Source organism: Oculina patagonica, chromosome 6 (genome assembly GCF_052425735.1).
Source record: "Oculina patagonica isolate OP01 chromosome 6, crgOcupat, whole genome shotgun sequence".
In the NCBI taxonomy this organism is placed as follows: Eukaryota; Metazoa; Cnidaria; class Anthozoa; order Scleractinia; family Oculinidae; genus Oculina; species Oculina patagonica.
Genome location: NC_135763.1, coordinates 7263950 through 7287966, shown reverse-complemented (window position 1 = coordinate 7287966; position 24017 = coordinate 7263950). Strand labels below are relative to the sequence as shown.

Genomic DNA, 24017 nt, shown 5'->3' with positions numbered 1-24017 from the left:
TCGAAAATATCTTGGACTTCCATGCCCGCTAAATGAAGTAATTGAGCTTTCTTTCGAGAGGCGTTCGTAATTCCTTTGCCATCGATGTAATATTGGTAAAATCGCTTCCACTGTCGCCACCGTTTGGCGACCTGAAAGGAAGAACCGGTTAAATCTTAGGGCGACAACGCTCGTTCCACTGAGTGCGACATCCTCGTCGCCAATTTTTAGTGTTCAAAGGCCACAAAGGCTTACAGCTGCTTTTAAAGCAGAACACACGCCCGTACACACAGTACATGCTTTCCCGCTCACTACACACTCTTCGCATCCCGGATGTACTCTTATGAGTAACCGCTGGGCTACATGTAATACACTACTACAGCCTCCCACTGCCACCCACTCCAAATGACCCTTTTTCGCCAAATTTAGGGTATTCCTCGACAGTCTTTTATCATCCATGCAAATACCGAGAGATTGGGAAGCAGAGACATGTTCGTAACGCCTAACTTAAAGTCACGAGAATAGCCAAAGTTGGCAACGTTATAATCAGAAGCAGTACTTTCAAATTTAGTTTTTGAGGCGATTAAAACTAATTTATTTGATATGAGCTAGTTTTAAATATTCTCATTATAACAATTTTTACCATTTTGTAATTTAAAAAAAATTCGGCCAGCCAGAGAAACAGACAAGACGGGTTAACAAGAACAACGTAAAATACCAGTAAACGAAGCATAAACCTTCAGTTAATCAGTTTAGTTTATGGAACGAGAATTGGTACGTTCAAAGTCAAAAAGTCAGTCGGTTTTATATTCGGCATAAACATTAGAGTTCAAGCTCAATAAGTAAGTAAGTAAGTAATTTGCCTTTATTTAAAAACACGATTTGGATAAAAGCTTACAGCTTGTGGGGTCTTGTAAATTAAAAGTATTAAAAGTTAAAAATATTTACAATTAATTAGGCTATTTACATTTGTATTTGATTTTAAAATTCATTTATAGTCTGCCCTTTTAGTTTTGCAAAAAGTTGTATTTTAATATTTTGATCATTATCCAGTTTGTAGCAGTTCTAAACAGGTTAAACTGTTGTTACCAATGATTGGGCATTTGTTTGGTACCATTATTGTAGGAGCAACTGTAAAAGGTTTGCAGTACTGATCCATCAAAGTATAAGAGATGGAAAGTGCTGGAAACCGTTAATAGCCTCCTTAATTAAATACTTGTCAAATGCATGTACTTACAACCCAACTAGACTTGATAGGTTCTCAAATATTCCTTCAGGCAGCACTTCTATTTTATTGTGGCTAAGGTACCTGCGAAAAACAAAATCACATATTGTACGATTACAGTAAGACATATCGACCCTTATATGCCACACCTTTAAGATGATTAAAAGTATCGACCCCTCGAACGAAGCTACCCCTTAACAGTGTCCATGCTTAAAAGAAGTTTTTTCTTTCCGACGTTGCTTCCCCTAAAGAGAAACGAAAGGCAGGTGACCTATAGCTAGTTCGCCAACGGTTCGCACTCGAAGCTCCTTAAATACCACAAAAAGTGTCGAATCTCACCAAAATTGCTTCAATACAGCCGTCGATAATTCTTCTTTCGATTTCCTTCGCTTAAGGTTCCAAAGTTTATTTTAACCGCCCGAGAAACGCTCGTGTTCGAGCGCTGGGTTTCCACTTTTGCTTTGTCTGAATGCGTGAAAAGTTATCTCGGGCACAAGATTCAAAAATTTAGCTAAGCGACCGCGCCATGGCGACAACGTCGGAAAGAAAAACTCGTCTAAACGGCTTTAAACCCACTCCAGAGGCACAGAAATGTCAAAATAACGCATGATAAACATAAGGTAAGAAATTTTTATTCAAATCTTTCATACAAGTACAATTTCGAGCAATTTTCAAAGTATTCTCATACATTGTCTTATAATCACCTAAATCGAATACAACGTCTGGGCGGCTGTGGAAAAAACATGGACTTCGTCCACGGCGCGAAAATGAGCATCAAGAGGGTCTGGATGGGGTTAACTGACAACTGACAAATGGCCAAAATTTTAACTGACAACTGACAAATCGCCTAAAATCTAACTGACAACTGACATTTGTAGTGGCTTTTACTGACAACTGACAACTGACCAAACTGTCCTAAATAACCCACATGAGCATCGTTAATCCTAAAAAACCCGTTGTAAATAACACTCTTTGACTCTTTTCGTCAAACAAATGTACGTTTTATACGAATCTCAGCAGCGGGACGCTAGGGTTTCATATTTCGTTAATGATTCACTGTATGACCCTTGTACATCAGGGTCATATTACCAGCTACGATCTCAAAGTTACGCTGAACACGCGCCAGTTTATGCAATGGCCGCCAATGCTGGCGTTGTAAAAGCTATTGTAAGCTTTTACAGAGTTGACTCGAACTCGGCTTTCGATCGATTTAGAAGCCGTATTCCGATAAATGATATAAATACAGTTCATGCGCTCAAAAAGCACCTTGTGGCATTCCTTGGCCTCAAAGATTTAACTAGAAAATGCGGCCTTGGTGACTTTGACATCAAGCTTTTCCGAATGGCACCGAATGAGAGTGGGAAAAGCGACAACTTCGTCATCACCACAGACGGCCAGTGGAAGCTCGAACTACCAAGCTTACTGGATGGCACAGGAAGCGAAATGAACAGTATGTATTATAAGTGCATTTGTATTTTGTATTGATATAAATATGAATTATGCCAGTTAGTCCAGAAATCCTACCAGGTACGACTACGTGTTTCTTGTTCCCATTTTTGTTGCAATGTACGATGTGTTTGATACTTAATTATTTCTCTTGGCGTTATATATGTTATAATTACTGTGGCACTGTGTATATAAAACTAAATTTTGAAACGTTGCGGCAATGTGAACCACCGAGCGCGTTTGTTTCAGGTAGAAATCTGGTTATAATGCATGTACATGTCACATTTCAGTCGTATCAGTTGACCATTATGTAATTCAAGGGTTAAAACAGTGGCTAAAAATAGCGGTAATTCACAGCTAAAAACAAAATGTTACTGAAAACACTTCGCACTGCAAATGTAATACCAATCCATTAGAAATACCAATTCACTAATGATTATCATAACTCTCAGGGTCAATTCCTTGGATTTTCGACACTTTTTCATGCTGACTCAAATATCATCGTCCCTGCTGCATGTCCCCTCAGTGTGAACAACACATGATTTTGTCGCTGCTTCATATTGCTGCAACATGTCCCTGCGTCTTGACCCCACGTGTGCGGAGACCTTTATACATTACTTTTGAGTATAATGCAAATTTTTTATTACAGACCAGTACAGGTTTTCATACTTCCACCGTGGAAACTCGGCTTTATTAGAAGCCAGCTTTTTCAATCGAGAAAATACGATACTCGCGGTTTTACTCAAATTCTCAAGATATTTTATTTTGCTCCGTAAACTCTTCTTGATATTTATTAAGGTCTATTAAGTATAAAGTGTTGAAGATAAATAGGTAGATTTAGACTGATATAGGTGATCATCGGTAGGCAAGTTAACGCTTAAATTTTTATCTCAGGTTGTAATGCAATTGCAATGGTTTTAACTCCAAATCTGAGAAACAATAGTTCTTTAAGTAAGAATCTTGAATTAACGATATACTTTACGTTATATGTGCCAATCGAGCTAGCTTTTGGGTCAGAAGTAAATAATTTAGTTACACGGTTAATTATTAACAGTCAAGTAACAGACAACTGACAAATGGCCTAAAATTTAACTGACAACTGACAAATCGCCTAAAATTTAACTGACAACTGACATTTGTACCCCCCCATCCAGTCCCTCCATCAAGCGTACGAAGACACACTACATACTCGTTACCCTCCTCGGCATTGATCGGTCCTGAATCCGGAACGACTTCGAAAATATCTTGGACTTCCATGCCCGCTAAATGAAGTAATTGAGCTTTCTTTCGAGAGGCGTTCGTAATTCCTTTGCCATCGATGTAATATTGGTAAAATCGCTTCCACTGTCGCCACCGTTTGGCGACCTGAAAGGAAGAACCGGTTAAATCTTAGGGCGACAACGCTCGTTCCACTGAGTGCGACATCCTCGTCGCCAATTTTTAGTGTTCAAAGGCCACAAAGGCTTACAGCTGCTTTTAAAGCAGAACACACGCCCGTACACACAGTACATGCTTTCCCGCTCACTACACACTCTTCGCATCCCGGATGTACTCTTATGAGTAACCGCTGGGCTACATGTAATACACTACTACAGCCTCCCACTGCCACCCACTCCAAATGACCCTTTTTCGCCAAATTTAGGGTATTCCTCGACAGTCTTTTATCATCCATGCAAATACCGAGAGATTGGGAAGCAGAGACATGTTCGTAACGCCTAACTTAAAGTCACGAGAATAGCCAAAGTTGGCAACGTTATAATCAGAAGCAGTACTTTCAAATTTAGTTTTTGAGGCGATTAAAACTAATTTATTTGATATGAGCTAGTTTTAAATATTCTCATTATAACAATTTTTACCATTTTGTAATTTAAAAAAAATTCGGCCAGCCAGAGAAACAGACAAGACGGGTTAACAAGAACAACGTAAAATACCAGTAAACGAAGCATAAACCTTCAGTTAATCAGTTTAGTTTATGGAACGAGAATTGGTACGTTCAAAGTCAAAAAGTCAGTCGGTTTTATATTCGGCATAAACATTAGAGTTCAAGCTCAATAAGTAAGTAAGTAAGTAATTTGCCTTTATTTAAAAACACGATTTGGATAAAAGCTTACAGCTTGTGGGGTCTTGTAAATTAAAAGTATTAAAAGTTAAAAATATTTACAATTAATTAGGCTATTTACATTTGTATTTGATTTTAAAATTCATTTATAGTCTGCCCTTTTAGTTTTGCAAAAAGTTGTATTTTAATATTTTGATCATTATCCAGTTTGTAGCAGTTCTAAACAGGTTAAACTGTTGTTACCAATGATTGGGCATTTGTTTGGTACCATTATTGTAGGAGCAACTGTAAAAGGTTTGCAGTACTGATCCATCAAAGTATAAGAGATGGAAAGTGCTGGAAACCGTTAATAGCCTCCTTAATTAAATACTTGTCAGATGCATGTACTTACAAAACAACTAGACTTGATAGGTTCTCAAATATTCCTTCAGGCAGCACTTCTATTTTATTGTGGCTAAGGTACCTGCGAAAAACAAAATCACATATTGTACGATTACAGTAAGACAGATCGACCCTTATATGCCACACCTTTAAGATGATTAAAAGTATCGACCCCTCGAACGAAGCTACCCACCAGAAGTAATGAAAGGAAAACACTGTTAAATGTGACAGTAACAATGGTTGTTACTTTCAAAACTTTACGGCCGTTTGCCCTTAAATTAATCCGTAATCAGTAATCGAGCGAAAGCTGGATAAGCAAATTATATACAGTGATATATTGTCCTATTTGCATCAAGCCACCAATAATAATTATTGTCACCAATTGTAATTATTATGTGGCCCACGACAGTTAAAACTTAAATTATTTGTTATGAGCCACTTTTAAGAAGTTTTCTGTAATTCAGCAACATTTTGACTGACAGACACACACACACAGACAGTCGGACAAACAGGCAGACAGACAGTCAGACAGACTAGACAGACAGACAGACAGGCAGGCAGGCATGCAGCAGCCAGGGAGTTGGACAGAAAAAAAGACAGGCAAGCAGACATACAGGGTGATATACCTCCAGTCTGACAAAGGCATCCCCTTTTCGTAATAGCCTCCTGTATAGTAATCCCCACCCACATCACCAAGAGTAAGTGTAGTTATTTTCGCTGAGATGCCTGTGTACCCAGTCCCTCTTGCGTCAGGAACACGAGTGATGAAAGGACTCCTTAGGCTATCTTTGAACTTCTTTGTATTGTTTAGGGTTAAAGTGAATCGTGCTGTTAAGTCTGTTGTATATTAACTGCATCGAAGCTGAAATATGGTTCGAACTGTCAAAAATCTGATATATATGAACATTTCCTTGTATAGTAACTGATTGCGTGTTTTGGCAAAAAACTGTCAAAGTGAAGTTGGGATCACCACCTTACTCGACCTGTTTGCTGTACCTGTAAAATTTCTACCGTTATAAGCGTTGATCATATTGGACTTTGCTCCTTTGCGATGCAAAATGTGCGGATACTGATGAACTGCTTATCCGTTAAATTTGGTACCAGTTCGAGGTGAATGGCTCGGGTTAAAGATCTTGGTTTGCGCCCGACTCTTAAAGAATAATCCGTACACTGCCGTCGCAGTTACTGTGCCAACAGTATCACCGAAGACATGTAAACAAAAAATGGACTGCCTTTGGCTGTAGCTAGCCTGCAGGAAATTCTTACTTTATAAATTAGGTATTCCTTGAACTTGCAACACTGTTTTACCAGTTTCTCTATTCCCCCCCACCTCTCTGCGAGTCGATTTGTAGTATAGATCGTCTTACCCAAGCTGTTGGACTTGCCACTTCAAAGAAGCAAAAGCCCTACAGCCTCATTACTCAGGCTGTGGGCTAGAAAGCTTGCCACTCCAAGAGGGTCAATTACTTATGCCTAACTACTCAGAGTTTCTCTCTAACTAGTTTCCACAGAGCCTTTAGTAAAGATCACGACCATGGTATCTTTCTGCTTGCTCCAAAAATAGTCTCGGTAACTTTGCTTTTTTGGCTTTCACGCACAAATTTTCCTTGTCATATATTTTCCCTTCGTCTCTCAATTGAGCGTTAGCCACCACCACATAAGAGTGGCATGTATGTAGTTTAAACTCCGCTTCTCAATATTCTAAGACTGTAACCTTTTCAAATTATAAATTGCGCCCTGGGCAGTGGTAATTCTTCCACTAACGATCCTCAAAATCTTCGTGATATTTGGCTTTCAAGTTTTCTAGCCGTTGCTTTAGAGTTCCACCAAGAAGAAACAGTGGCTGTGTTAAACCTAACAACGGACAAGTAAATATCAAAGCCTAAAACATGTGTGTACCTGCAAGACTAACTGCTAAAAATCGCCACAAAGCGCAACAGCTAGCTTTGAAACGGTTTTGAACCAGCACAATCCAGAGTATGTTTTAGAGTGGAGGCTCAGTCTCCAATCTACAATCGTTTAAGGAGGAACTAGTTTGATATTCCTTAGCTGATGCGTCGAAGATGATTCGTATATTTGTGCTTTCTGCTTTTTTCTCTTGTGCTGCTTCGTAGCGAGTCTTACAAGGGCGGTCTCTGGCACGGTTCACGGGTAAAAAAATAAAAATAAATAACGGAACATGGATATTAAAAATTCATTTTTCAGAATGACGAAAATAAGCAAGTAACGTACAATGTCGCCAATGTTAAGCTCTGTGCTATTGGCGTGCTATGTCTATAAATTTTCATTTTTTTATTCTTTAGTTTTCTTTTTCTTGACATCACTTTTGGCCAATCTCTGAGGGAGCAACAGATTTCGACATTGACCAAGACTACGTTGACATTCTAGAAAGAAACCTGAACAGACTAGAACGCCTTTTTCTGGACGTTTTGCATCAAACGAACATTTACAGAATGATTCTATTTTGCATAATTCTATTTTGTGCCGCAGGTTTGCAAGTGCTTACTTTATTCTTTCGCTCCTAAACATTTACATTTCCCACAAGTTTAGTTACCTTTGTCTGCATCTTTGGAGACTAATAAGACCCGATTGTACATGCAGTGAAACTGTTTCAAACTACGTCTGACGAAGGCAACAGAACGTTTGCCAAATATTTAGTTTCTGAAAAGTGTTTATAAGATCATTTTTACATTTTTAGATCAGTTTTAAAAAGTTTTTTAGCTAACTTGATAAACACTGATCGCCCAAATAACAAACTCTGACATGTTTTCTGGAAAAGACGCCTAATATTAATTTCATAAGACAAAAACAACAAGGATTAGCTCCAAATTTAATTCCTTGAAAAATCTTCCTGCCGGAAGATTTTTTTAATGCCAAGAACCAAGAGAGTATAAGACAGCGCGCGTACAAAAGCGGCCTACCTTCTGTATGAGTTGACGGCTTTTCTTAAACTTAAGGAACTTGTCATGAATTTAAGCCAAATTTAAAAATGAAAAAAATGGCCACAGAATTAAGTGAAACATAAAATAAACCACTTAACGGATTGCGGTATGGTTCTTTGTCGACATTTTCATAGCGAGTAATTGGCAAAACTTAACCAAGCCGTGACACTAGTCCTTTTAACTTATATTATAATAAGATTGACGAAAAGAACGAAAAATGCTGACAAACGTACAACTCTGCCAAGCTCGTTTGCTTCGTCAATAACCCTGTGGGTAGATATGGAATTTTATTGGATGACAAGTCCCTGAAATAAAAGGAGACAAATTATCGTCAGCACAGGGCAATAAAAATTTTTTTAAAAGAGACATGTTGTTACAAAGCAGCGCTTCGTTTGCAACAATATGAAAGAAGATTAACTGTACATGTTAATGAGAGCGCTGCTGTTCTGCTTTCTAGCAATGGTACTTTTAAAAATCTGGTGTAATTGAACAACACTCTTTCAATAATTACCATCCCAAGTTTTGTGCGAAAATGCAAAACTTTGGTAAATTCAGAGGCTAAAAATGCATCTTGGTGTGTTGGACGTCAAGTCAAAATGACCAGATACTATCAAAATATTAAGTAAAAAAATTTGGCAAATGAGGCTTGCGCTGGCAAAGACGAAAGTTCGTCGCTGTTGTCAAATTGGCAAAATATTAATTTTAAATGGTGAATATCCAAACGATCGATTTACTTGATTGAACAAGGTAAAAAGAACAAGTAAAATACGGCCTAAATGTTTTCCAAAAAAAATTGGCTATTTCACGTTTTATGCATAAAAACTAAAAAAATTGTTCTCACTGACTAAAACTGTAAAGAATATCTGGCTTTTCAGTTAAAAATGCTATAACCTTCTTAACACAAATTGAAAAGGGCGTCCAGATGTAAATATTTTTTCTTTTTTTAAAGAAGGCGATAACCCACTAGTGATTCAGAACAGGATTTTGTACATGTCGGGAGTGTACATGTGTTTGTTAGTCGAATTCGGTTTCGAATAGAATGTAACGCTTTTGAAAACAGTCTGATCACAAGAACAACGGCTATAATCTTTACGTCGTCGAAATCGAATTCTCGATTGTTTTGCATGCAACAGAGAGTTCTTGCACCAATAGAAAGTTCTAGCTTGTCAACCGTAAAAACAGCTCTTTTTTGCTCTCTTGTTCTAGATCTTAACGCTCGTGATGTTTGTCTTATATAAACTCTCTCACAGTCTCTGCAGTTAGTTTTATAAACTGCTCCCGTCGATAGATCTTGAGCACACTTTTTAAAGGAGCTACGTCACGAGAATTTTGCAGATTTTTGAACTAAACTGTTCCGAAATTAGTGGTAGCGACTTAACCCATGAAAAGCATTTTTTGAACATCGATCTAATGGGAGATACAGCCTTAATTTGTAGATAATCATAATCAAACTTCGGCACAAATATCGATCTTTTACGACACGCGAAACTGAAAACTTTGAAAAGTTTAGCCTTACTGAATTTTTCAATTGCAATCCATTTCCATCCTAGCCATCCGCAGCCAAAAAATGCTTGTTAAATTCGTTGCTTTAATATAGCAATTTTTAATGAAAATGGACCATTGTGCAACTTTTTGTGTGTGTGCGTGTTCGATTTTGTTCGATTGTCGAACTCAATCGAACTCAATCCAAGGTATAAGTTCGATAAAGTTCGATTAAAATTCATGCCGGGCGATCAGTCCTAGTCACGCATTTTACCACACGTAGTTTTGTTTTTAAACGTTTACTGGAGAGTCTTCTGGAAGAAAAAAAACGATTTTAAGTTTTTTTAGTCTTGTTTTCAAACGTTTACTGGATAATCTTCTGGAAGAAAAAAAAAACGATTTACAGTCACATTTAACGAAAAATAACAACAGTCATTTCGCAATTCTCATAGAAAAGTCGTTTCACAGTTCACAACAGTGTAACCAAATCTCATTTAACGAGAAAAAAAAAACATTACACAATTTATTTTACGGAAAAAGGGTCTTTCATCGATCATAATAAAACCCTTAACCACTCTCATACATGTGTGAGTAATATTTTTGACAGACCTGTCCGCGATAAATGAGGATTCTCAGTTACAACTGAGCAAACGAACTGTTCATGTTGACCCATGTTGAATATGAAGAAAGCTAATTCTAAATCAAAGTTGTCAAAAACATATTGACGCGATGCTGGTCACGTAACAGCGAGTATATAGACCGCCCTACCTCGTCCCCAGGCGCTGATCAGCCGGATGGTTAAGGTCAGGCGGGAAAGCAGGGAGCGCCAGGGTTAATGGCTAGGTTGTGTCCTTTTTCCCGTCTGCATTAGTCCCACAACGCCAAGCGAACCGTGCACATCAGTCCCACAACGCCCAGTGAACCGTGCACGAGCAAGGAGAAGGACGCCTGGGGACGAGGCAGTAGTCCGCCTGAGTTTAGGCTCGGTTTATACGTCGAATTTCGCGTTTGCCGAATCTTATTCAGGAATTAAATGTTTGCAAATTTCGACGTTTCAATCGATTAAATGCAACTTCTGTCGCATCGTCGACTGGGCAAGTCGAATATTTGACAGAGGTTCGACAGTCGCTTTATACGACGAACTTGACATGTGCCGAATCGAATGCATAAATTAACCAAAATGATTTAAATTATGTTTAACTCACAATTCTTCATTTTTTCCTAAATGCTATGAGCGGATCGGCAGAAACAAAATGGCGGAATCGGGTGCGATGTGCAGCTCTTGTTTTTCTCAAATACACATGTTTAAAACGCGCTTTTCCATTCTGCATCAAGGGCTTGGGTTTTGAAAAAAAAAACGAGACTCCAGGATGGAGAAAGTAATAACAGGTTGAACGCTATTAGTTTGGGAGAATATTCTCCGAAATTCTTCATGTCTTCCATTTCGAAAATACGGCTGTTTATGATTTCGCGTACGCAATGGGCGCGAACATTTTGACTTCTGTTCAAGACTTGTTTTTAAACAGCCAATCAAAAACTTTGAAACTATTTGAATTCCCTTTGTCTTCAGAGCCCTTCGTTTCTCGTGCCAAGAGACGCGAAAAGGACTATGGTAACGAGAATGAAACTCGCTCATAAATTAACTGCGACTCTTCAAATTCGGGTATTAAATTCGGCAGATGTGAAATGCGACATTTATACTGGGTCATTAACTTGTCACTGATATTTAACGGTGCGTGCATCTTTTTCCTTTCCGTTTTATACATAACATTAAAAGCACAAAATCACAATTGACTAACAACATATTAAGGATGTTCGCGCTTATTGTATCTGTGCATCCGACATACCAAGATACATTGTAAGCTTCTGAAGATACTCAATTTTAGCATTTTCACGTAAAGCTTTGGATGGCAATTAAACGTTATCATCTCAGGCTTTTTCACAAATTACCGTTCATTACACCTTGATCAGATTTATTTTAATCAATGTGCAATAATTCGAGGAGGAACCATTAAACTTTTTATTTACAGGAAAAGAAAATCATTAATTTGAAATTGGCTGGCTTCTACGTTCAAAACGATTTTTGATGTACTTACAGCACTCGCAAAGCCATGAGAGAAGAGAAAATTTCGGCTGTTAAATTCTGAATTTGATTGTCTTTTACGTTTCTAGGAGAAAACAAACATTCAAACAATCAGAAACCATCCAGATGTTATTTCTGTTTACTTTCCACGTTTACTTACTGATCCCTGCCTAATCCTAGTCCTAATAAATAAGAAAGTGAAAGAAAACTGAGTTATCAAAATTGGCTGACTTCTTTGAAGTTGGCTGGCTTCTTCGTTAAAAGCGATTGTTAATTTTGACGTACTTACAGCGTTTGCAAGGCCAGGAGAGGTGAGAAAATATCTGCTGTTAAATTCTGAATACGGTTGTTTTGTAAGTTTCTAGGAGAAAAAACAAAATACGAACAATAAAATCATCCAGATGTTATTCTTTTTGTTAATTTTCCACGTTCAATAACCCCTGCCTTATCCAGACCTAATAACTGAAGAAAGTGAAAGAAAACTGAGTTATTTAAAATTACTTAATACTCTTGGTCATTCCAGGAAAAGCAACCTTTGTTCCTGTTTTACCGTATTTGTTTTATTGTGATACTTTGGATTCCTTCACGAATCAGGGAGTAAGGATGTAGTTAAATAAGGCGTACAAATTTCTTGATTTTGTTGTATCTAAATGGCAAATGCAACCGCGTACTTTGCATAATTTGCCTGGGGGACAAAACTTAAAGCGTTTATGGAGGCTAAACTTTAAGCGTTAATCTTGGTGAAAGGCGACATTAGGGACTTGCGATTGATGTTGTTACATTTATAAATTAACATACAGCGTATGAAGTCCCTTCAAGTCAGCAAAGGCGTCTAAAGATATACTACTGATTTCATTCAGCTGTAGATCTCTGTTAAAAAATAGAGAAAAAAACAATGAATAAATCGGAATGAGTCGCAGCAAAAACAAATCTTCTAAAATAAACTCATTGTAGCGGATGCCTTAAATTTGGTTGTTTTTTATGTTACTAAAGTACATAAGATTCGGATTCAGGACTAATTAAATCATGAACGTTATAGTTAATTAAGTTAAATTTATTTTTGCGCAGTATTTCCATGATTGGTAGTATATCGAATAGCGTAAGTATGGCGTAAGAAGTAGTATTTAGAATAATGCAAGCCTAAAAGCGAATTGAAGCACCCCACTTAATTATAGTTTTATTATTGTAGAATTTACAATAGTGTTAACTTTCCCTTCTGGTTTTAAAGGGACAAAAAAATTATGGTACTATCTTACGGCACAGCAAAATTTGCTCACGGGACAGTTATCTTAAAGCAGAACAAAATTGATTTACGGAAAAAGAAAAAAAACTCGCAAAAAAATCACGGCAAGAGTAATTCGACTCTGATCAGTACAGATTTAATCAAGCCTAAAACCGGAGCTCCCCAGTTATTCATTATTTACAGGACTTTACAATAATATAAATAATGTACGTGTGGTAACTAAGCGTACAAAATATTTAAAGTACGGTGGCCCATAGAATAAATTGAATACCGACTAACGGAAAACAGGTATTCAACTCTTGGTAAAAGAAAATTAACTCACCGCAAAAGAAAATCAATCACGGCAAAAGAAAATAAACTTATATATAAAACTCACGCCAAAAAATCAGCTCATGAACCGAGCAAAAGACAATAAACCCGCTTCAAAAAGAAATAAAATTTCGGCAAAAGAAAATTTACCCCATGCAAAAGAGAATCAATTTACGGCAAATAAAGAAAATCAAGTTATGACGAAAGAAAATCATCTCAGGGTAAAACAAACTCAGCTTACAGTAAGAGAAAATCAACTCACGGCAAAAGAGAATTACTCTCTGTGAGACAAGCAAATCAACTCACGGCAAAAGAAAATCGCCTCACAACAAACGAAAAGTAATTCACAGCAAAGGAAACTCAACGCACGGTAATATATAATCACTGATTGACGACAAAGGAAAATCTGCGTTATGGCAAATTAACTCAAAGGCAAAAGAAAATCAACTTAAGGCAAAAAAAATTAACTAATCGGTTTGCCTCCTCTCCGCATGTCCGTCATTTCTAACGTGTTTCGTCTGATCATGATTGAAACTACCTCGTGAGGTTGTTTCAATCATGCTCAGAATTAACATGTTTCGATAATGATTCGCGCAATGCGCAGTCTGATGCGAACACTTTTCATAGCGAAACATGTTTTCATCGCGATCAGACTACTCTTTCTTCGGCCTAGTGTGAACACAGCATTAGTCAGTCTTAAAAATTAACCTGACCTCTGTTTCACTAGTTTAATAGGATACAAACATATATAATTTTTTATTGGTCCAACCTTTGTCTGTGACGTCACTTAATACGTTTTTGAAATAGGGTAAGGTTATGCAGCAAAAATTTAAACAAATATTGTTTAACTGTCGAACTGCATAATAGCACTGTATGTCTGCCTTGTAAGCTGCCACTTGTTTTTTTTTTTTTTGCATTAGAAGGTAATAAATTATTTATTATGACACGTATGTACTGTCGTGAATTGTAATAAACGTCGTGAATTGTAATACCTGTCGTAAATTGTAATAACAGTTGTCGTGAATTGTAATAGCTTTCGTAAATTGTAATAAAAGTTGTCGTGATTTGTAATAACGCACCTATCGCAAATTGTAATAACACATTGCGGTATTTTGTAATACTCCGAGCGCTAGCTGTCGTAAATTGTAATAACACATTGTCGTGTTTTGTAATAATCCTTTAAAATGAGAATTAGCAATTATACAGAAATCTGGTTTTCGTTTTCTATAAAGAAGAATAGTTAAAGATGCCGTGGTGTAAATTTATTTTCCTGTTTGGTATCGTCATAAGAGTTATTCAACAATATTAACCAATTACTCACCTAAACGGCGACAAATTTGCAGCAAAGCACGTTGTAAGGAAACGTGAAGTTGCATTATTTTGTTATTCCTCTAGTCGGTTTGTAACAAGTCATTGGTCTTTATTTTTGTGAGGGAAAAACGGTATAAACATGTTTGCATGATATTTAGCTTGTCTTTGAAGTGTTGAGCCACTCCACCTTTTATCTCCGTTTGGTGTCGACTGACCGAGTTAAATTTTCACATTAAAAAAGTAAAACGAGTTATGAGGAAGATAATGACGTAGTCAAACACAACAGATTAGTAGTAATGGCGGTTCTTCTTTCTTTTCTCCGTGTTTTCGTTTGATTCTTACAACCACATCGACCTTGTCTTCCTCAATATTCATTGCCGTCATATTGATTTTGTGACCAGTTCTTGTTGTTTTCAGGCTCCACAGCCATGATGCTGTGGTATCACACTACCCATTGCAATTCCCGAACTCCTCCTATTTTTACAATGTTCATTTAAATAATTTTGTTCAGATGACTTTTTTATTTTATTTTGGCTGAAAGAATTGTCCAGTAAATATCCCTTTTAAGCGATGACGTAGTCAACGCTTTATGCCGGAGCCCTTCAAAATGTTCTGTCCCGATCAATCGAACAACCGAATAGGACTGGAAAAGATAAAGTTTAGAACAACAAGAAATTGCCGCGAAGAACACAAAGCTGGACTAAGAAGGACTAAGAAAAGATATAAACGAAAGAGACAAATTATATTTGACAAATTCTATTAGATTCAGTAAACAGACATCTGTACAATTGGCTTCACTAGTGTAAACGAGAACAATGCGCCAAATAGTAGAAATATGTTGTATTTGATTCGAGAACTACACACAGAAATGATCAATTGAACTTTACTTTCTGTACCCTATGTCCGACGTCCCCAACCGGTAACATTCGTTTCTGAGTCACGTGACGTAAATAAAAAGTAACGTAAAGTTCTTCAAGAATGTCAAGAATGTTGATAAGATTGTATCGTCCAAAATTCGAAAAGATCAAACAACGACTTCGGTAATGCTTGCGTCTCAGTAAATGGTTTCTAAAATGCAGACAACGGTACAATAAATGGTATATTCGTAGCGAAACAAAAAGAAAAAGAAAGAGAGAAGAGGACAAAAAAAGAGGTCTATGATCTGACCTACTCGTGAATGAATCGTTCCTTTGAACAGTATAGTATCGATGGAAAATATTCATTATAGGGATTAATAATAATAATCAACTTTATTTAAAGAGGGTGAACATATAACAGGTCGCTTAGGTATAAGAATTACTTTTTTCGAACCGATGGCTCAGTGGTACAGCTCTGCGTTCTAAAGCGTGTGACCCGGGATCGACTCTCATACCCCGTGGCCGGCTAAAATTCTTTTTTCTTCTTATTTTTTTTTCCACGGATATTATATACATATCTGTCTTGTATAGAGTTTCATTACTCTTTTACTGATTATCCTTTAATAATAAATCGTGCCGTGCTCTAACCTTCCCAGTCTTTTCAGAACACATACATAAAGTCACTGGTCATCGTTTCCGAATGTTTGCGATTATTATATAAGAAAAGGCAATATTTCATCGTTTGGGAAACGATTGCTTCTCATTTACAGGGCCCGGGGTGAAGTATTTTCTACACGTATTTCTTTGAAATGATACCTTTGTAAAGCTGTATTTTTATTCACAGCCGAGGGAAACGAAATTTAGAAAGCGCCCGTGAGCATACCTAATTTGCATAATGTTAACAACGATGGAAGGAAGGACGGATGGCTCAACTTCCCCCACTATACTCGTTCATTATGCATTCACGAGTAAAAATGAAGGAGAAAAAAAGTTTCCCGATAACGATTCGAACCCACAACTTCCCTTTCTATTTTGAATTACAAGTCCAGAAGCTCATCCATCACACTACATCGCGACAACATAATTGTTTGGTGGTAATCAGTTATGAACAGCACCATAGCAGGCTCAAGTGAGTTCTGCCAGTACCGAAGTCGTGGAAAACTTTCGCAGGAGTGTTAAGTGATTTGATTTCGGGTTGAATTAAGTTAATGACAGTTTAAATATATTAGGCTGTTAGTCGAATTTCACTTCGAATTCAAAAGTGTGGAAAATAAGCTGGAGCTTCCGATGGTTACAAAAGTTGATGTTATACGTATCAGTACAAAGATAGTTTTTAAGATACCGGGATTGAACTTATCGGTTCAAAACTTGACTTGTTCTAGGCAAACCTTATGTTTTAAAGTTCTCGGTTTTATATTCTCGTTTCATAGTCACTTTCAGAGTTCAGTGGCTCATAGCCACTTTGATTCGTTGATAGCATAACTTTATCTTTTGGCTGAACTTTGAGGCATTGTCCTGCTGTAAAAGCAGCAGAACAATATCCCAGGGTATTTTTCTGGCAGCTTTTGCACGAAAGAGTTAAAATTGTAATAATTTAGTTTTACCCGCCCTCCCTCCATTGGTGAAGGGCAATGACATTTAGTTATACATCATTAACTTTGTAAGCTCTGATGGAAAAACCGTGTATAAATAAAGTTATCTTATCTTATCTTATCTGGTTCGGTTAAGTCTGTGTAGCGTTGGTTGTGTCGGTCTTGCTGCCATCTCATGATATACCCTTGCCTTAATCTTATCCGATCCAGCCAGTAAGGAAAAAACTGACAATATTCTTATTTTACTCCAACATTATTGGGAGGAATAAGTGAGGTATTTTGCGTACATTACTTAAAATCTTGCTTAACCTGCCACATTCCTGCCCCCACCCCCCCCCCCCCCCCCCCTTATCAAGCCACATTGTTGTTTGCGTGCTTTGTTACGTTCTTGTCACAACTTCAACTCAGCTTAAACTTTATTTATTAGTTTAAAATACAACTACAAAATACATACAATCAAGATAACGGTGGGTTTGAGTACCTCCCACTTACCCTGTCACGATTTTACTAGTTGCGTTATATTCTACATCTATTTAAAGCATGCACACTAGTTATGTACATGAAGCACTTATTTTTTTCGCTTTTTGTAGAGGTTATTTGAATTTATGAGCTATGATTTCTACACACTTTTGTTTTTACATGTTGATTTTACAAAGAAAATGTGATCACTTTACGATGATTTATTGCAATAAATTGTAGACATTTTGCAGGCATATTCAGATACTTTGTATTCTTTGTGATATTTTGGTTAGTTAATTTGTGTAGATTTCACTGATATTTTAAGTTCGCTCAATCATTGTTAGTTCTTCGGAACTTACAACACATTCGCAAGCTTTCAAAGGATATTCGAGCGCCATGGTAAGGTAAATTGCGTATTTGAATGTGTTTGAGTGACGTCGTCGTAATAACATAGTTTTGTTCAAAAGTAGTCGCCAGCGTATTTATTTGATTCGCTTGTGGCAAAGTTTCCTTGTAACGCATCAGTGTGTTTATGTAAATAAATCTTCTATCTAGGAGAGTTTCATGCCACTATTTTTTCCTACTCAGTTTCGATTTTTAGCGGTTTTTCCGGAGAAGCGATGTTATGTAAAGAAATCAATGTGCATTTTGCAGCTTTGTTTTGTTCGCGCTGCCTTGTATGACAGATTATAAATTGCAAAATCGCTTAAAGATTTTACAATGTTTTTTTTTTTGTTATATATAATTAAAATAAGTTTCATTCCCTCGCTGCAAAAATTCGTCACTCGTTCGCTGCGCGTTTTCCATACGTCGCTCTTTCTATGATTTAATCTATATAAACTTACAGGACTTTAAGCGCAGCCATATGACGAAATGCACCCGTGGGAAGGTTGCTGATCTTATTCCTTTGTAAAGACCTGTTTCCATTTGAAAATGTGCATGAGAAAGATATAATTTAGTATCCTATGCTTAATTCACATTTACAATCATCTACTATTTAACCGTATTGCCATTAATAATCAACCGTTTTTTAAAATTAATTCCCCCCTTTGAGTCAAATAATAGCCCCTTCTTTTCAGAAACCTTAGTGTAAGTTCGTATAAATTTCAAGATGATGCCTAAAAAACCGAGCAAGGACTCGAGCTCAGGTCTCGAGCTCGGGACTCAAACTTTCTCTCCGGATTGCTTGCGATTAACCTTTACTCCGGTTTTCTTGCGGTTAGTTTTCAGCAAATATGTGCTAACGCAATATTTGCTACATTTTATGTGACGAGTCGTCTACACGAGCAATTTTTCGTATGTGACTGCTTTTATTTGTCACTTTAAAGCTAACACGCCAGCTTCACAGAAAATATATTTGTCACATAAAAATTGGCCAATTTCCCTCGTCTAAACGAGCATAATTTTGTCACATAAAAATTGTTTATTTAAACTGGCTTTAAAAGAAGTTTTTGTAGACAGAAACAAAGAGAGACAGACAGACAGACAGACAGACAGACAGACAGGCAGGCAGGCAGGCAGATAGACAGACAGACAGACACCAAAACAGAGGAAATTATATTATAAAGAATAGCGAAATCTTACAACTTTGTCGCTGTTGTCGGAAGGCATTTGAATAGGTCAATCGTTGAACCGATATTCGTGCAAGTATAGTCATTGTTAACTTGGTCTTTTTCATCAACTCTGCCATGGCCAGAGCAAACATTCTCGCAACCTGAAAAATATCCATGTATAACAGCGCAAGCATTCGGATTAAAGAAGATTCTCTACTTAAAAATTATGAGGGTTACTATCGCCTTATAAACAAGGGAATGTTAAAACAGATGATATTGAGCCTGTGTAACAAAAATATATCAGTTTGTTTCAGTCAACATTATAAGCCATTGTGCACACTTGGCATATTTTTACATTCCTTGATAGAAACTACCGCTCGCCACACCACACTGCGTTACACCACACTAAACCACACACTGCGAGCCGAACCACAACGAACCACATCGCACCCCACTCACACGCACACACTCACCACACTGCACCGTACAGCAGCAAACAATTCCACACCGCACCACACTCCACTACGCCTTTACCTGCCGCACCTCACCACACCCGTTGCGCCGCACAGTAGCTCAGCACACCGTTCCACAATGCGCCACACCACACCATAACACAACACACCTCACCACACCACACTGCTCCACAAAGTTCCGCAGCACACCAAACCACACGACACTTACCGAGCCACACCACACCACACCTTATCACATACCGCAACGCAACAAACCATACCACATCACATTACACCACACCGAAGCACACCACACAACACCGAGCCACACTACCCCAAACTGCACCACACCACACCACACTGCACACGCGCAGCACTCTACAGCACAGCACACCACACCACACCGATCAACACGCAATACTGCACCACACTAACCGCACGCTACCGTACAGTGTACAACAGCACACCATTTATAATTGTGTGTCATAAAAGGAAGCAGCTCACTTCTGTAAATTTTAGGTATGGACAATAAACAAGTTTGCAAACAAAGTGCACATCAATTACATCTTTTCATCAGAGTGGCTTTTGCAATACATTGTTCATGAGATACTTTAAAACGCTGCATGTTAGCGAAACGGTTTTTATATGACGTTACTGAAAACCCCTTTTTGAAATAAACTCAACTGTAAACAGCCAAGCCAAAACCCCTGACGAAATTCTAAGCTCAGAGAGGTATAACCGGAATTTTACGACGTTTGTCCGATTTTTACCTACTGTATCTACCTTTTACTGTAAACAAATAAATTTCCATGTTTATACATGTCATGACAATTATAAGTATTCCATGCCGCAGGAATGTTTTCGTCTCAAATGATTTTATCATCTAACATCTTACCTTTCAATTTCCACACTGATAAGAGAATCACTAGCAGCGATAAATAGATCCACTTGCACATCGTTAACAAGTCCTTTTCAAACTTTGCTAAAAGAAAGAAACGACATTTTTTTTTAATTTATGTGCCAGGTAAAAATTCAACTTAAGGGTAGGGTGGGGTGCTGGATATTAGTTATCAGTTAAGATCTCAGCCATTTCTTAACTATCGTATAACATCTTACCTATTTCTCAGCTTTCGGTTCAAATTTTGACAGAAAGTAGTTAGTTTTACCTCACCTTAATTTTACATTTTTTTTGTTAGTGTGGACTATCTTTCGATCTCGCGCGATTGTTTACGAAGAGCATTCGAGTGCTTCGGATCTCTTACAGGAAATCTGGAACATTCTAAAGAACATTATACAGCGACCATACGACTACCACTGCCAAATCTGGAAGAGGTCCGTAAAGGTCGAAAGCACGTCCAAGCGCATACGTATAAGATGTGCATAAAGAAAGTCAGTTATAAGCAATAAATTCAATAGAGGAAGGGTTACAAGAGACCAGTTATATAAAATAACTTAAAGAAGTAGAACTTTACACCTGAGAAAAGGCGCCACTATGTTGCCCAGTGAAAGAACGTCTGAGGGGTTTCTTGTTAACGGTACCAAAGTAATGCAAGGCCCACTTGTACAAATTAAACAGCAGCAAAGTGAAGCCGGATCTTGGCGTAGATCAGGATCAGCAATATAGAGTAAAACGATAAACAAATGCAAGGCTGTTCGGACAATCAGCCTTGCATTTGGTTTATCGGTTTCTTGTTGGTTTCCATGTGTTTTAAAATGTTCCGGTGTGGTTTTTGGCCAGGGGTCGTCTGTTTTTCTCAAACATTTCATTTGGGATTGAAAACGTTTTGTGGTCGAAAACGTATCAGAGTATTTCCGAGGACCTTACGACTCTTTTGACTTCCGACTCTTTTCATTACTTGCTTGTACTCAGTTTCAGTTTTTAAACTCTCTTTTATAGAACTATTTCAAGTATTAGACATAAGTTTTAACTCTATTTTTATAACTATTTTTAAATTTTAGATATATTATATTTTTAGAAATTGTATTTAGCAGGGCCCCTCTGGATACCAGCCACTGTGCTGAATGGGCCACCCTGCATAAATAAAGTTTACCTTTACCTTTACCTATGATCTTACTAAAGATCAAATGCGCTTCATTATCAGCAAATGCGTAACATGTGAATTAGGAGGGACTTTTATTGGCATTGACCAGACAGCGGGTAATGCTGGCGTAATCAGGGTCACAAATGGCCCCGAAAAGGCTTTTTTCTAAGGTATCTCGGTTTAAGTCAGTGCCGCAAATGGTTTTTATCGCAATTGTTTTAATTTGTTTTCTTTATCAAAAACGTCAATAAGCGGAATACACCCTATTCAGACCGGGAGAGGGGGGGGGGGGGAGGGGGATTCGCTTATAACTTTTTCACGATTCAGCCAAACCCTGCCAAACCTTGTGCGTTTATCTAAAATTTATCTGGAATAAATTTGGTAGCACAGAATGTTGTGTCAGGAACTTGACATCACCATGGCAACGGCATTTTGATAGGCATGTTTTTCCAAATTTGTTATTTTCGTGTTTCAGAGTCTCGTGCCAGTTTCTCGCGGCTCAGATAAATATCACGCTTGGTTGACTTACGCCTGTTAGGAGCAGGGCGAGACAGCTAAGTCCGGCTAAAGTTCACCTAAGTCATTGATCTCTTACTGCCAAAGTTACTGGTTATGGCTGCTTTTCTTAATTCTGAATAAAAACTTAACAACACAGCGACATAAAAAAATGTTATGCATCCGGAACGCCATGGCACGTCACCATTCCCGAATCTTCCAACCATTCCCTTTTTAGTGAAGCTAATGGGAATAAAAACAAAATGTTCACACGAATCCTTGAAAACCTTCCCTAATCTTTACAAGTGTCCGACCATCTTCGGCATCCATCGGATGTACTTCTTTCACCTTCAGGTTCGAGTGTTCTTCGAGGATCTTCGGGTTTGCTTTCTGCAATCGTCGAACAACCATGACTCGGAGTATCTTCAGAGGCTAATCAATCACTTCGAATAAAAAAAAAGCTAGAGTTGTTTGAAAGACGAATCATACTTTAGATTGGCTAAATTCTTGTGATTTACAAGAATTAAAAAACATGGTCGTGATCGTACTGCCGGTAATTTAGTGTTTTTGAGATCTTGTTCGGCTGCCGGTCATTATGCATGCAGTGTAAGTTTACTGAGTTCAGGGAAGTTTACCGTATGCGTTCCAATTTACATATAAATTAACTTGTCAGTCAATGCCTTGGACGTTCATGTCTGATTCCTGATGTTTTGTTGGCATGTTTGTTTTGTTTTTACCGTTATACATGGTATACGTACAAGAATTGGACCACCAAGAGAAAGAATTACAATGAAAGGAAAAAAGGACGGTGTCTTAAAACACCTTGCTCTGCATGTCTTGTAGGATTTTGAAAATGTTTAGAGAGTTTAAAAAATGATTGCTTTTGTACTGGACGTTTTGTATAATTGTCCATAGCAGATGGCATAAATTTCAGTCATTGCAGTACAATTCTGTTGAAAGTTCATGACGAACTCCTTAAAACGAAAAGCGTCCTCGCTATTTTGAAAGATTGTATTACACTATAGCCCTTTTACTTCTAATTCTAAACTGGACATATTAATCAGAATACGAAAAGTATATTTCATGTGGCGCTTAGTAAGCGAAGTGGGGGAAAATTGAGAGAAAAGCGGCGAAACGTGATCCTCGAGAACTTCCTCTGTCTTCTTTATCCGTTCATTTGCTCGTGCGCAGGAGTCTGAAGTAAAAAGCTGACAACTTCATTTTGCGATTTTGAAGAGCGCTATTTCCCGACACCAGAAGTACATAATCTAGAAGTCTACATCTAGCATTGGGGCGCGTGCTATCAGATTCGCGTGTAGGCTATTTTTAGAACATCCTTGCGCGCGAGAAAGTGCTGTGTGAACTTGCCACTCAGAAAACAATTAAAACTTAAAAAATAATTCAAAAATACTCCGAAATAAAGGCAAATCAACGACCTAATTTTATGAGGTCTGTGATGGAAAAACATCCGATTATAAGTTGGAAAAAAGTTGCTTTCCGTTTACATTGATAAACTCCCTAAATCTAATATTACATAGGCAATTTATGCGTGCTCGAAGGGCGAACAAAAAACCATTGAAAAAGGAACCTTTGGTAGAATAAAATATTTAGTTTTGGTTAAAGAAAGTATGTTTCGCTTTGCTGAACGTCTTTACATCAACAAAATTATAGTGTCTTGCTCCTGAGCTACAAAAATAACCACGACTCGAAGAGTGTTTGCGGTTAACTCGTTTTCTGAATTTCGATAAATTGCTAACTGAAAATTGTTTGGGAATATTTTTGGAAAGTGAGCGATACAACAATTGAAAACACATCATTTTCATTGGCCATTCTTTTTAACTCTAACGTTTTGACAGTCGTAGAAGTCTTAAATAGTGATTTCAACCGTCGGTTGAAATTTAAAGTTTGTAGGCAAGTAAAAAGGCAACCCGTCGCCGGTTTCCATAGACGAGCTCGCAAAACAAACATGAGGAACTTTCGTAATTTAACGAGAGAGCTTTGAACATAAGTACCTTAAACGTTTTTATTAAGTTTCATCGTATTTGATTACAGAACAATAAATTGAAAATTTATAATTTATTTATTTGCGGCGCCGGCAGCAAGACAA

At 37.6% G+C, this 24017-nt stretch overlaps 1 protein-coding gene across 1 annotated transcript in view; it reads right to left on the bottom strand.

Annotated features, from left to right (window-relative positions):
- Positions 1 to 1212: 1212 nt before the first annotated feature.
- LOC144656588 (uncharacterized) overlaps positions 1213 to 24017 on the bottom strand; it is a 507005-nt gene continuing 484200 nt past the window's right edge. Inside the window, exon 12 of the mRNA XM_078516809.1 lies at positions 1213 to 1288. Coding sequence (XP_078372935.1) covers positions 1213 to 1288 — 76 coding nt within the window. The remainder of the gene's footprint in view (positions 1289 to 24017) is intronic.